Genomic DNA, 15,215 nt, shown 5'->3' with positions numbered 1-15,215 from the left:
AGTGGATGGTGGTGGTGTGGGCTTCATAAGCTGTAGGGCCCAGTGCTAAATGAAAATGGGGCTACAGGTGACAGATGGGGTATGGACTTCTTGTTCTTCTAATGGGTCTGTCCCTGCTTCGTACAGAAGTCAGGAAACGCCAAAGAGGGCTTTGCAATCTCAGCACTGTGGCACACAGATCACAGGGCGGGGATGGGAGTGAGAGACAACGAGGCCCACCTAGCAAATGTATCACAGCAGTACCAGACCCAGATGGAGGTGGCTGTCACCAAGCTTCTGCTCACGAATTAGTAGACACATGTCCAACCCAGACCTCCATATGCCATGCCTAGACCTAGACATCTCCTAACTGAAAACTTTCTGCGCCCCAAGAAGCCTCTCTGCCGACACAGCAATCCAAATCAGACCAAATCAAACCGAGTTAGAAAAAGCACAGGTTTAAGGAATAAAATGCTCCCAGATGATTTCCCAACCCCCCAGAGAGGAGATGAGAAAGGGAGACCAGAAAACCACGTGTCTGTTTTCTAGGGGGGGGGGTGCAGTTTAAATACCCTGTGGGAATGGTCTTGAGCATCTCTGGGTGATGGGTCATCATTTGGCGGGCTTTCTGAGATGTGGCAGGGTTTAGAGAGAGATGAGGGAGGGGCCTTGGGGTAGAATTTCTGCCAGAACATTCCAGACTCTTTGGGTATATAGATGCCAGGGGCTGGGGTGAAGCTTCCAGCAAAACACGAATACCAACTCATTACCACCCTAGAGGTAGGATGACAGCAGTGGTAGGTCAGGGTGGGGGCATGAAGAGAGCGAGCAAACTCCTCCTGGGATCCCTGTGATTTTGTGTTACAGTGCCGCGCATGCATGTGTGCACTCAGAAGACTTAGAGATGGCAACTACAGAGCCCTGAGCTCCAGCTGCAGCACCCTTTAAATGCTAGGCCGTAGGGGATGCAGGATCCACAGGAGTGCCGATGAGCGACTGCAGATTCACAGGACTGAAGACTCTTGTTCAGTAGGGTCCTGGCAGGAGGAGGGTGGGGACAGGAGCGGTCCTGGCAGCTGAGCAGAGAACAGGGCTGTGGTCAAGCTAGTGTGTGAATGAGAAGGGGGTGAAGGCAGTATTTCCTCGAAGAAGGGAAGCTGGGGGCTCCGCTGCCCTTGAGAACCCTGCAGAACTGAGCAGGCCCCGAATGAAGGATGTCTAGTGGAATCTAAGCTGCATTCCTGTGGGCTGGAATCTGGGCAAGGAAACTCTAACCTAACCAGTTACTGGAAGATCAAAGTTTTTGTGGCATGCTTTTCAAGGGGTTTTAGATTCTTGCAAAACGAAGCCCCTTAAATATCAACAAATCTGTGTGTGAGCAGACAATCGCGACCGCAGACTCCTAGCAGGGAGAAGCAGTAGATGACCCGAAAGGCTCCTTGAGACCCCACGTTTTTGTTTGTTTTGATCCAAGCTGCAGAATTTCCGTGCTGTGTATCATGAGAGCCTTAGAAAGAATGTTTTCTGTGTCATTTCCCCCCTAAGCCAGAAATAACTCCCGTTCCCTGGAAACGCACATTTTTCCTTCCAATATCTCCTCAAAGGGAGACGACTAAGGGCCAGAGAAGAGGCACCGGGCCATCTGGTGAAATTTATTCCTTCTGATTTGGGCAAAGGAATTTTTACCAAATGAAGAGAATGGTGACAGATTTAGGGTCCCTGTGTCATCTCCCCCAGCCCCTTAAAAACATTCTACTTATTATCCTGACTCCTCAAAAATGCAAAGTAATTCTTGTCATCAAAATAGGCAGTTGATTAAATTCAACCAAGATTTGTGATGCATCAGCTGTACCCAGCATCGTGCTGGGAATGGAGGGCTAAAGGGAGAAGTGGTCCTTGCCCTCAAGGCTCTAAAAACCTAGAGGATATATTTAGTTTTTGTTTGCATTTCTCTCTCTCTCTCTCTCTCTCTCTCTCTCTCTCTCTCTCTCCTCCCTCCCTCCCTCCCTCCCTCCCTCCCTCCCTCTTTCTGTGTGTGTGTGTTATATCTGAGTATTTGTGCATGTGGATGTTCATGCGCCTGTGTGCATATGGGATTCAGAGGAAGGATGTCAGATGTCCTGTCTCTCGCGCTCCACCTTCATCCTTTGCGGCTGGATCTCTCCCTAAACCTGGTGCTAGGCTGGCAGACTGCAAACCTCAGGGAGAGCCTAATGTCCCAACCCCTTACAGAGCTGGAGTTCTCTGCATTTCCTGCCACACTTCTGGCACATGAGAACTGGGGATTTGAACTTAGGTCCTCATGCCTGCCTACCGAGTACCTCTTACCTACTGACGTATGTCCCTAGCCCTGGAAGTATTTACTAAATCGTGTTATAACCTGGACTAATTTTTTAAAAACTTTCCTTCAGCATCCTAGATTACTGCTGCTTCTTCCCTTTGTGTAGATAACTAGAGAGATGGAACAAGATGATATAAACCCTACCGGAAGGAGTCTTGGTGCCTTGGAAATGTGCAGCTTTGTTCTGGACGAGGCTGGGGTACCAGTGTTGACATCAGGAGTCCTGAACGGTGCAGGGTGACGTTCTGAGACTCTCACCTAGACCGACTCAGAGGAAGGAGGAGGGCAGACACTCCGAGCTCACATGGAATCTGTGCTCAGGTGGAGTGACTGCCCTAACCCCTCATCCGAGTAATCTTTCACACCCATCTTGGCTTCCAGGAGGTCTAGACCAGCTGGCTTCGGGCTGCGTTCTTGCTTTCTGACCCAGAGGCATTTGCTCAACCAGAGCTGGAGAAACCGGTGGGGATTCTGGTATAATTGCCTGTCCAGTCCATGGTATTTTGTGATGGACAGTTTTTTTCCCCTTCAACAAAATGGGTACACTCCAGTATGGTGTTGTTTGAACTGTGATTTTGAAGTACCATATGCCATCTTAAAATTAAACAGTGGCCAGTTATTTTTTAAAATTGGTTCATATCTGAGTCTCTGTGGGATTTTAGAATCAAAGAAATTTGATAGTGCTTTGGTAAACTGTCTTGATACAGAGACTGGAGAGATGACTCAGTGGGTAATGTGTTTATTGTGCAAAAATAAGGACCCGAGTTTGGGTCCCCAACACCCGTGAGAAATCCAGGCCTGGTTGTGTGAGCTTGTGACTCCAGTGCTGGAAAGGCAGAAGCAGGAGGATGCTGGGGTCTTGCTGGCTAAATGATCTTGCTGAAAAGAGTGGAGCCGGGGTGGAAAGACTCCAACATCATGCACTCACAGGGGCAAGTGTACCACACACCGACCCAGGCGTGCTCGCCACACAATACTCTCCAGAGACTCCCAGTACCTCTGCTAAAGCCCTGTCCATCACTATCTTTCTTCACTTCTCACTCCCGGGAAGATATTAGGATGTAGACGCCTCCGTCACTAATTACTAAGGCTATACGATGGTTTGTGTCTACAGCTTTTGTAACAACTTAATGATATGCCACAGGTATCATGATAATGAGGCTCTTAAGTGTTCCCAACACCAAGAAGTTCTAAATATCTGAGATATGTCAGTTATCACTACCTAGTACCCACGTGCATTTGAAGGCCATGAATACACAACTATTTTATATGTCCATTAAGATTTTAAACTATAGGACTGGAGAGGTGGCACTTTGGTGAACAGTGCATCCTGCTCCTGAAGAGAACCCAAGTTCAGTTCCCACCACCCACATTGGTTGACTCACACCTGCCTGTAACTCCCGCTCCAGGGGATCTGAGACCTTTGGCCTTCGTGATAACTGCACTCACGTGTTCACGCTCCCACACAGACAGACCCAGACACATCATTACAGATAATAAACATAGGTATTCAAGAATTAAGTCATACTAAAATAAATTGAAAACATAATAAAATCATACTGTTAGTGGGAAAAAAAAGAAAACTAGTGAAATCCTGGAGAGACTGGAGGCATATACGTGTTATCCCAGTAGTCAAGAAGCAGAGGAAGGAAGGTTACAAGTTTGAGACTAGACTGAGCTACATAGTGAGACCTTGTCTGTAACTAACCCTGTCTGTGATGGTAACTTTTAATAAGCAGGTCCTGAACCTATGTGGTACCCACATTCTTCTCACTCAGCTGCACACACTGCCATCGTCACTGTTGTGCTGACTAGTTTTTGTGTCAACAAGAGTCATCTTAGAGCTGGGAATTTCACTTGAGAAAATACCTGCATAAGATTGGTCATAGGCAAGCTATATACACTATAGGGCATTTTCTTAATTAGTGATTGATGAGGGAGGGACCAGCCCATTGTGGGTGGTGCTTTCTCTAGGCTGGTGGTCCTCAGTTCTATAAGAAAGCAGGCTGAACAAGGCATGAGGAGCAAGCCAGTAAGCATCCCCCTTCCATGGCCTCTGCATCAGCTCCTGCCTCCTGGTTCCTGCCATGCTTGAGTTCCTGCCTTGATTTCCCTCAGTGTACTGGGACTCAGGGTATATAAGCCAAATAGACATTGTCCTTCCCAAGTTGCTGTGGTCATGGTGTTTCAGTCCAGCGGAAGAAACTCTTACTAAGCTAACTGCATGAGGGAGTTGAGGTTTTCTGAAGGGCAGTGTGAGGAGAGGGCATTGCGTTTTGTTGTTGGTGTGCCGCCTTGGCTCTCTACCTCCCCCAGGACGGGGCACAGCCCTTGATGACCTGGTGCTGCTGATGGGCACACACTCACTGCTGCCTGAGGGTTTGCAAAGGAGCTCTTTCTGTTGTGTTCAGTGTAAGAAACCCCGAGAGTGAGAAACCCCAAATTTATTCTTTTTAATTTTTTAAGTATGTGTATGTGTGTGTCTGACGGTTAAGTGTGTGCACCATGAGAGCAGATACAGAGAGGACAGAGGGGTTGGATCCCAGGGAGCTAGAGTTACGTAGGCAATTGTGAGCCACATGATGGGGGTGCGGGGATTCAAACATGGGTCCTTTGGAGGAACAGAGCTACTGAGCCCCTTCCCAGCTCCCCAAATTTATTTATAATTATTTATCTATTTATTCTGAGATGCAGTGTGTGTTGTGTGTGTGTTGTGGGGGTGTGTGTCTTTCTTTGTAGTCCTGGCTGTCCTGAAACTGATTGTGTTGACCAGGCTAGTCTTGCACTCAGAGATCCACCTGCTTCTGCTTCTTCAGTTCTGGGATTAAATGCATATACCACCACACCTGTCTTAAGAAAAACAATCTCGTTTAATTTCACATTTGTCTAGACTCTCCATATGGGTTTAAGTCATCAAGGACATTGGGATCAATAGTGAATTGGGCTGTGCCCCTTCTGTGTCCCTTAGTTTGAGAGGTTGGGTGGAGACTGCATTTGGCTTTTGGCTTACTGCCCTTTGGCCACGTGGTCGTCACAGTCTTCCTCTGAGGTCGTGCCCTTCCAGGAGGACAAAGGGCTTCTTAAACATAGAGGCCTGACTGGTACCACAGGCCTGGAAAGTCTGCCCTACAAGTTGGAATCGGAGAGGGCTGGTCACTCCTACTCAGTCTCCCAGCTCTTGTCCTCTTTGTTCTCTTTTGGCAGAACCAGCTTCTTGCAAAAGGACTGTCCTTTGTGGAAGAGAAGATCAAGCAGTGTGAAGGCAAGTACGAGGCCCTGGTGCACGGGGCTGTGACTCAACCTCTGATGTTTACACAGCTGAGATTCTGCTGTCCAAAAGCAGCAGGCTCCCACGGAGTGAGTCGCCCTGATCCTTGCTGCATTCAGTGGTTTGAGCCAGCTGCCCCTGTCTGTGCAACCCCGACTGTCTTTGCAAAAATGCATTGGGATGGGGTGATTTATTGGAGACCTGGGTAAGGGGTTTCTGTGGATGTGTCCAGGTGGTGTCCTCTGAGGGGATACTGGCAGCTGCTTTACCGTAGGTGCTGCTGGTCACTCTGGTCCCCATCCACTGTTGCGATATGTTTCTTGGAATCACGGTAGACAGAAGTGCTCTCCATTTGAGGGACATTAAGACAAGCAAGCTCCCGCTCCATGGGAAGTTGTCTGAAAGATGAAAAGAAATTTCCTCGTCTGTCTGTGGTTTTAGAATCCAGCTGACTGGATGGAAAGAAACTGGCTAGAGAAGGGAGGTAGTCTCAAAAGAAAGAACTGGCCACCCCTTCAATTCCACCTAGGGCTTCTAGAGACTCAGCTTGTTTCTTAGTTCTCTAGTGAATTTTGCCAAGTCTCTCTCTCTCTCTCTCTCTCTCTCTCTCTCTCTCTCTCTCATTCCCTCTCAGCTCCTGTATTCTCAGATTTCCTGCATAGCGGAAGATGACCTGGAACTTCTGATTCTGCTATATCAGCATGCAACACCATGCCTGGCTTATGCCGAGCTAGAGATGAAACCCAGGGCTTTGTGCATGCTAGGCTATTACTCTAGCAACTGGGGCACATCCCCAGCTCCGAGTGTCATTTTAAAGTTACGGAGTGGGGTGAGGACTTGTAGTAATATCAGGTACATATAACATCATACTCTGCAGACAGCTGGTCTACCTTTTCTTTGGACTCTAGCCTGATGACCTCAATGTAGCTCAGGTGGATGTCCAGACCCAGACTCCAAACACGTAGCATGTTCCATTCTAGCCGTATACTGGAGTGCAGCACATACGAACTTTGAGGACATCATGTCCAGTGAAAGCCATTTGCACACATGCTTGCATGTGCACACTCAAGCATTTTCTCTTTCACGTTTAGGCTGTGATTTTTGTTTCCCTAAATCTGTAAATACCCACTACACCATTTAGTTGGACTTTCTTATCAGCCTTCCTTTGGACCACCAGTCCTCAAATAATGACACAGAGACTTATTATTAATTATGAAAACTTGGAGTATAGTTTAGACTTCTTCCCAGATAGCTCTTATAACGTAACCTGTTTGTATTAATCTAAGCTCTGCCATGTGGTTCTTTACCCCCCCCCCCCCTTCATTTTGTATGTCTGACTCCTCTGTGTCTCTTATGAAATCCTGGAGCTAAGATCCATTCCCTGAGTTCTTCTCTCTGCCAGGAAGTCCCACCTAACCTCTCCTGCCTTGCTATTGGCCATTCATCTTTACATTAAACCAATCACAGCAATACATTTTCACACAGTGTACAAATATCCTGTGCAAATAAACAAAACCAAGGCTATAAATTCTTTAAAACTGGGGCTGGAGAGAGATGGCTCATCAGGTAAGGATGATCGCTGCTCTTGTAGAGAGACCCTAGGTTTGGTTCCTAGCATCCACATCAGGCACTTAACTAGTTAGTACCTGTACCTCCAGCTCCAGGAGGGCAGACTCCCTCTTCTGGCCTCCTTGTGCACCTGCATGCATGTATGCATGTGTTTCACAAACCACACACATGCACAACATAAAATTAGATTAAAGAAATCATTTGAAATTGTGATAAAGCACATAACACAAAATGTCCCGTTACCACCTCACAGTTCACAGAACAGACTTTTCTCATCTCATTGCCGTGGTCTCCAGTTCTTCACCTTGAAACTGCGAATTCTCACGCCTTGTGCCCAGAGTTGACCCTGTCTGACTCAGCAAGTGTATGACTGAGAGGGGTCATACAGTAGTTGCGTTTTTGTAAGTGGCTTCTTTTACTGGACATTTTCTCCATCTGTTCGTCCATCAGTGTTGACCTGTTTTGACCAGGAAGTTAGAAGTCTTTGTATCCAGGAGTCAGGTTAGTACACAGATGTGGAAGGTAGCCTTCCAGTCGAGGGAGGGACAAGAAACATTTGTCCCTGGCCATACCACTTGTTTGTCGTTCTTCTGGGAGTATTACAGCTCCTGGAAATGTGTAATACCTGCTCCATGAAACAAGCGATGACTAAGAATTAGACATCCTTAAAATAGGAAAGTAGAAATATGGATACAAGTGACCAGGAGCAGAGATGACTCAAAAAGAGAAACTCAGTGCTAGAGCTTAGGTGGACTGACCAAATATCATCCAAGATTTTGTGCTTGTAAACCCAAAGCATGGCCAGGGACCCACGCACTCCAGGCATCCCCTGAGCTCTCCTTGTCTCACGGTGGTGGTGTTGGAGCTTTTTCTGCACACTGAATAGGCACAGAAAGACCGTAAAGAGATGTCATCATCTTCAAACAATATGATTCTACTCTTTTATTTCATGTATTAGAACCTAAACAAAGGTTTTGTTTGGTTGAAAAGGTTCTTGTGCCACAAAAAATCAAATTTGAGAATAACCAGGATGCCCTGTGCATTGCTAGGTGAAGGTACCCTGGCAGCTTCCTGCTTGTACTTGGGTTTGTTACTGTGTTCAGCTATACCTGGTGACAGCTGGTGGACGGGGACACCATGTTGATTTCAGTCTTTGCTACAGTTGTACTGGCCTTGCTTTTCAGGATGTTTTTGATAGCAACCTCTGTGCTGCCGCTGGTTTAACACCTGTGGTATATCAGAGGGCAGATTCGATGGCAGACATCTAGAACCTTCCATTCAAACCTTCATCTTTGTAGGAAGCTAGCTCTGACTTGTAGGCTGTTTCTGGAAATGAGGCTACCTGTTTCCTTTACGTCTTTCTTCCTTTGTTGTTGTTGCTCTCACAGAACACCTTCTGGAACCTTCTTTCCTCCCTGACCTTTATAGCCATCCATCGGATCCAGTCTCTCAGAAGGTACCTCCCAGCTCCAGGGTTGAAGGACTCCTCTATGCACCCTTGAGGCCTCTATCTTAGCTTGGAAGTAGGCATAGTTCTGTGCCATAGGGTTCTGTCTCCTTCCCTTCAATGTAGAAGGATTCAGATAAGGGTTATGAACAAAGCAGCCGGAACAGCCTTCATTGCTCTTCGAGGTTCAATTTGGATTTAGGAGACCAGGTGTCCTCCTGCCTCATCCCTGCTGTGAATGAGCCTTGCTTACATCTGGAAGATGGTTCTGTGTGGCTGATCAGTCACTTGTTGGATGCCAGGTCCTTGCTAGATTCTGAGACTGCTGAACTGGAAATAGGAGCAGATATGAATCAAATCACCATCTATTAGTAGGTCAGTTGTGTGTGAGTGTGTGGAAGTAGGGTGAGTGTGTTAGTGATCAGTTGTGAGTGTAACCGAGACTAGTTCTACTAATATACACAGGCGAGAGTTTGATTAACTGGAGGAATAAAGTCAGACTGTAAGAATCAAAGCTGAACTGAAAAGAGGAGGATTAACCGGCAAGTTAGGCAAAGAGGGACAGAAAGAGAAGTCTGAGCAGAGGAATTATCATATGCAAAGGCTCCTGCACAGCCATAGTTCAAAGACAGAGGGAAATCTAGCTGAGGGTGAGGACAAGGAGAAGGAAGCAGAGCCTCTTGGCTGTGTGGTCCACATTGTAGAAGTGTCCTTCTTGCACGAGAAAACAGAAAGTGTCCCTGCTAACTTGAAAGATTGGCTCTGTAATGTCATCTATTGGGTCAGATAGGAACCTCCTACCCTTGAGAGACCTGGCATGTGCAGAAGCCTACACATTTGGTGCTTGCCATTCTTTGCCATGGAGGCCTTTATGTAGTGGTTTATTGATGTGTCTGGCTGGATGCTCTGCACCTAAAATGGAAGAGGGACAAACCCGTCCCAAGACAAACCTGCTGAAGTCTCTCAAGTTCTAGCCAAGGACAATCCTAGCAATATTTGATTAGTGCTTTGCCAGGGAAAGCAGAGCATGGCACTGCTCTGCACCCAGCCTGCCCTTCCAGCAGCTGTTAGCGACGAGCTGTGCCCTTGCTCTGTGCTTTCTCCCCGGCCACTGCTTTTATTGCCCATTAAATTAATAGACAGAAGACTCTAAATGAAACTATCAAGATTCCTTCCGTGGAACGAGTGGTGTTTTGCCAAACACGTCTCTCGGTGTCTTGTCGTGGCTGACCCAGTTTCTCTGCTCAGGATGAGCAGACAGTAGCCCATAAGCTCTGACATCTAGGTCATTAAGCAGCTGCCACTTCAACCAGGCTCTCTCCTCTCTCATCCCTTCAGTGGCATGATATGACCTGTATACTTTAGCCTGTGGGTGGCATTTGACTTCCTGGTGCCAGGGGTGAGCAGGCACAGTTAGGAGGTGCCTCCCAGCAATGGTGCAGCAGTGGGTGAAGGTGATACTGTAGATCTTCTTTCTGCTTCTCACCTGACAGCTCACAGCCAGAATCAGGCCAGAGAATGTAGCTGTGCCAACAGAGAAGTGTACGACTGTGCAAACAGCAGTGTATGACTGTGCAAGCAGCAGTGTATAACTGTGCAAACAGTAGTATATCAGTAGTATATGACTGTGCAAGCAGCAATGTATAACTGTGCAAACAGGTCAGTGTATAACTGCAAACAGCAGTGTATAACTGTGCAAACAGATCCATGTATAACTGTGCACAGAGCAATGTATAACTGCAAATCTAGGTGAGTATAACAACTGTCCAGATGGAGCAATGTATAGCTGCAAACAGATCAGTGTACAACTGTGCAAGCACTCTTCAAAACAATCAGATAAAGACCATGAGGTCAGGGACCCCAACTTTGCCTTTGAGGAGGAGTTTGTTGTTAGCCTAGTTACTTGTGTCTCTGAGCCTGTAAGATGGGGTAGTGGGGTACTCACATAGTAGTGATCAGTACTTTAGCTGAGCGTCTGAAAATGCTGTAAATACTCATGGATATTGACTGCTGTGTGATTTTTAAATCTTCACCCCCCTTTCCTGAGTTTGGAGATAGAAAAGCACATTCTGTGTCCTCAGTTGAGGCTTCCCACCTGAATTTTGCTATAACAAAATACCTAAGGTCACTTTATAAATAAGAAGTTGACTTGGCTCACTGAGTTGGAGGCTCAGACACTTGGGTTGTCTTCTGGTAGGAGCCTCATGGTGGGTGTCGTTGTGGTGGTAGGCTGTAGAAGGAGCTGCGGGCTGCATTCCTGCTGCTCGCCCACCCGGCTGCCCGGCTAGTTTTCACCCGAAATAATTACACAGAAACTGTATTCTTTTAAACACTGCTTGGCCCATTAGCTCTAGCCTCTTACTGGCTAACTCTCACATCTTGATTAACCCATTTCTATTAATGTGTGTAGCACCACGAGGTGGTAGCTTACCGGGAAGGATTCTAGCCTACATCCGTCTTGGGTCGGAGAATCATGGCGACTGCCTGAATTTGCTTCTTTCTCCCAGCATTCTGTTCTGTCTACTCTGCCTATCTAAGCTGCTGTCCTATCAAAGGGCCAAGGCAGTTTCTTTTTAACCAATGAAAGTAACACATAGACAGATGACCCTCCTCCATCAGTAGGCAAGTGTGGAAGAGACCACACAGGAAGCCAGGAAGACAGAGCAGAAGCCAAAGACCAGCTCATTTCCAAAACCCTCACCCAAAGGGCCTCCCTCTGCAGCCTGCAACTAGTGATGTTGAATTTCAGTTGTTGTGTGTATCCTTTGAGCAAATTGGGTCTTCTGATGGCCTTAAGAGGGACAAAGACCCTGTACACTGTCGCTATGATCTCTGGGTATCAGCGGCTCCTGGCTACAAGATCCCTAGTGTATGTAACTTTCATTTGAGGAGGAGTGGCCCTGTGGCCTCTCCCATGAGTAATGACATTTTCTCTTCTTTCTCCCATCTTCTCTCCCATGTGTAGGTGATAGTCTCATTGAGGTTCTGGCTGAAGTCTGGGATCACTTCTTCACCGAGACTCTCCCCACCCTGCAGGCAATATTTTATCCGGTTCAGGTTAGTGTCACTGGAATGCAACAGCCTGTCTCCTCCACTGACCTAGCACCTTGGTTAGAAAGGGACTCGGAGGCCTTCTGAGGACTCTCTGGATCTGTGTTTAGCCCCTAACTTCAAGAGAAGAGAGGCTTATATATAACCAGCAATTTGTAGGTTCTTGTTATCCCTGTGGTTTTGATGGTATATATACTGAACAGGGTGGGTTTTCATTTTCTTTCTCTTTCTTTCTTACCCCACCTCTGTTTCTTACTGGCATCCTCCTTGAAGTGCAATTTTAAAGTACTTTACTAGTGCACACTGATCAGAAAGTCTTGGTTCATTAGGATGACTTCACATGTGTGTCTCATGCCCTTTCACCCCTTAAACCCAGCCACTCCACCCCTCCCCCCCATCTCCTTGTAACACATTTTAAGCAAATTACTGTTGTCCTGAAGTCGTGGGAAAGGATGCCATCCCTCGCTGTCTGTGATGGTCTCTCACCTAAAGAACTACATGACATATTAGTGCTGGGTGGGGGGTGGGGAATGGGGAGTGGGCGGGCTGGAGTTCTACAGTGCAGGTCAGGAGTTACACACTTAACTTTGTGCACAACACCATCCAGTTCCTGAGAAACTGGGGATTGGGATTTTGGCCTGGAAAGATAGCACAGCAGTTAAGAGTTTGTACTGCTCTTGAGCAGACCCTGGGTGTAATTCCCAACATCCATGTTGCATGGCTCACAACTGCTCCGCTGCCCTCTTCTGAGCTCCCTGGGTCCCTGCTCTCATAAGCACAAACCCACACAGAGATACAAGCATATACATGTAATTTAAAGTAATAAGGATAATAAAATGTTTTTCTAGAATGTGGGATTTAGGGAAGGCGATTGGTTCAACAGTAAAGAACTTGTCGCAGCAAGCATGAAGCTCTGAATTCAGATCCTCATCATCCATTTAGAAGTCAGCGTAGCAGCACATCCTAACCCCTGTGGTGGTGGTGGTGGGTGGGGGGAGACAGCGGGACTCTGAGCCTTGCTGGCCAGACAGTCTAGTTTAATTGGCAGGCTATTCCTCTCCCAGATTGCTCTCCCATACCTGCAGCTTGCTCACATTCCTCTCCTGCCCCTGGGGCTGAGGCTTTTGCCGGCTCTGGCTTTGTTGACGGGAGGGGGGGGGGGGGGGAGGGGGGGGAGGGTGTAATAACCATACTGCAAGCAGAGCCACCAGCAATGGTTGGAATCTCCTCATTCCGCAGCGAAGGCCCCAGGATATGGCTTGCACGGAAGGGGTTTTAAAGGAGCATAGGATTGCTTGCACTCCACACCCAACAGTTAAAATTTTGTTTAGTGAGTGTCACTTCCCATTTCAGGCTTGCCTCTCCCATCTCCTATATCACAGTTCAAGTAGAGGCCTGGCCTGTCGCTCGCTCCCCTCAGCATCCTCAAGTCTGAACCAGTGATGCTGGAGACCCTGTGGCTTCTGACCCCTTAGATACCCTCTCCCTTGCAGCTGTCGCCCCTTACCAAGCAGCAGGTCATCAGAACAATAGACCTGAGGGTAGGGTTCACGGGTGTAGCAAATAAAAATGCCAGGTGTTGCCTTAACTATAAATTTTATGTAAATGACAATGGATTCCGACATGTGTGTAGGAAACAAAATTTAGCCGGTGTCTTGTGTTTAACCCAAAGGAAGGCTCATTTGTGTAGCAACTGCCAGGAAGAGGTGGTGGCTACAGAAGGTGGCGGATGGGCACGGAGGGGCTCAGAGCCAGGCAGGGGCACAGTTCTGTAGACCTAATGAGGGGTCTGTCTTGATTCTCTGACCAAGCGGCCAGGTCTGGCAATCCTATGTGCCTGTTTATTTCACTTTCTTCAGCCCCAGCAATTTCGCGGCCCTCAATCACTTGGAGGCCACTTTCTCCCCCTGCTGACCCTGAAGGACATCTGCTTATGCTCATCCATTTTATTTGCTGGCTGAGGGAGAGAGGGAGAGGCATGGACTCAAAGAATAAATGGAAAATTCAAAGGCGATAAGGGAGGCTTGCACAAACCGGCACCAAGGTAGAAGGCACAGAGAGTGGGAGGTCTGTGTATTAGGTAACGTGGAGATGACTTTTTTCTGTTTCAAGGGCAAAGATAGACTTGCTTTTAATTTTGGATGAGTAGGTGTCTCTTCTCTGGTCCACTACGAAGGGAAACCCTGTCAGAGTCTGAGAACCACAAATTGAAAGTCCCAGGAAGCAGTGACTGACTTGTTTCTGTTGAGAACCGAGCACCTCATCTCACATCCAGTGCATTTCCAGGCAGTATGAGAAGCCAGAGTCTGCACGTGGAGAAAGGCTTTGGCTGCTGGGACCATAGATGTGAAGTTCCACGTTTCAGGCTGCATTGAAGGTGTGAGGTATTGAGTACAGTACCAGTGCAAGCGGCATCTCACACTGCTAGTCTGAACCCTCTTGGGCTCACATTTCAACCTGGTACTGACACTGTATAGCCTTCTGGTCACTTACTAAGTCGGTTATCTCTCCGAATATGTAAGGTACTTTAGGGCAGTCTTTCATCTTTTCCTGGGGAGTGCTGTGACCCTCCTGCTAGCCCACACTCCTGCAGGTATTTTCATGCGAAGAGGCTAAGAACATTCTGGAAAGGAAATAGCATGGGGAAGGATGGAGTGGCAATAATAAAGCAGGTTGATTTGGGGGTTCAGTAGGAGAGGTTACCCTAATTGTTTAGATCCGTTGCTCTCTAGCCTGGCCAAGCAGGTGGATTTGGAATGGGTTACTCTTGAATGTCTACCATATTTACCCACTCAAACAATCATCTCCATTCCCTCCACTGTCTGAGAAAATGTGCTCACAGATACTCACTGGGTATTGTCAGGAGGGGGCCGCTTGTTGGTCCCGGTTCCTTAGCCCTGAAATAATCACACAGAAGCTGCACTAATTAAATCACTGCTTGGCCCATTAGTTCTAACTTCTTATTGGCTAATTCTTACATATTAATTTAACCCGTTTCTATTAATCTGTATATTGCCACATGGCTGTGGCTTACGGGCTAAAGTTCCGGCATCGGTCTCTGGTGGTGCTACATGGCTTCTCTCTGACTCCGCTTCCTTTCTCCCAGCATTCTGTTTAGTTTTCGCCACCTAGCTCTGTTCCCTTACAGCTCTTTTATAGGCCCAAAGCAGTTCCTTTATTGGCCAATGATATTCACAGCATACAGAGGGGAATCCCACATCAACTGGAACATGAGTCAGTTCTTTTGAAAAGCTAACGTGGCAGTATCCATAAAACCTGTGTGTGTGTGTGTGTGTGTGTGTGTATGCGTGTACATGTGTGAGCATATATCCAGAGGCCGATGTCAGGTGCCCTTCCCACTTTGAGACAGGGTTTTCCCAAGCCTGTCACCTCACTGACTTGATTAGACTTCTTGACCAGGAAGCCCTAGGAATCTGCTTGGCTCTGCCTATCCAATTGCAAGATTACAGACTGCATCTGGTCTTTTCAATGTGGCTTCAGGGGGCTCAAACTCAGGTGTCAGACTTGTTCAGCACTCACCTGTCTCCCCATGCTCTTTG

At 47.4% G+C, this 15,215-nt stretch overlaps 1 protein-coding gene across 2 annotated transcripts in view; it reads left to right on the top strand.

Annotated features, from left to right (window-relative positions):
* LOC121440573 (proline-rich protein 5-like) overlaps nucleotides 1-15,215 on the top strand; it is a 90,929-nt gene that overhangs the window by 56,446 nt on the left and 19,268 nt on the right. For both annotated transcript variants that reach the window (XM_041641327.1, XM_041641326.1), the window contains exons 5-6: nucleotides 5,525-5,582; nucleotides 11,570-11,661. In XM_041641327.1, coding sequence (XP_041497261.1) covers nucleotides 5,525-5,582; nucleotides 11,570-11,661 — 150 coding nt within the window. The remainder of the gene's footprint in view (nucleotides 1-5,524; nucleotides 5,583-11,569; nucleotides 11,662-15,215) is intronic.

This window comes from Microtus oregoni, unplaced genomic scaffold (genome assembly GCF_018167655.1).
Source record: "Microtus oregoni isolate MIOR12 unplaced genomic scaffold, Mior012 000068F_ref0000429, whole genome shotgun sequence".
NCBI classification, from domain to species: Eukaryota; Metazoa; Chordata; class Mammalia; order Rodentia; family Cricetidae; genus Microtus; species Microtus oregoni.
The sequence above is the reverse complement of the archived record's forward strand: the minus strand, read 5'-3'. Positions and strand labels throughout refer to the sequence as shown.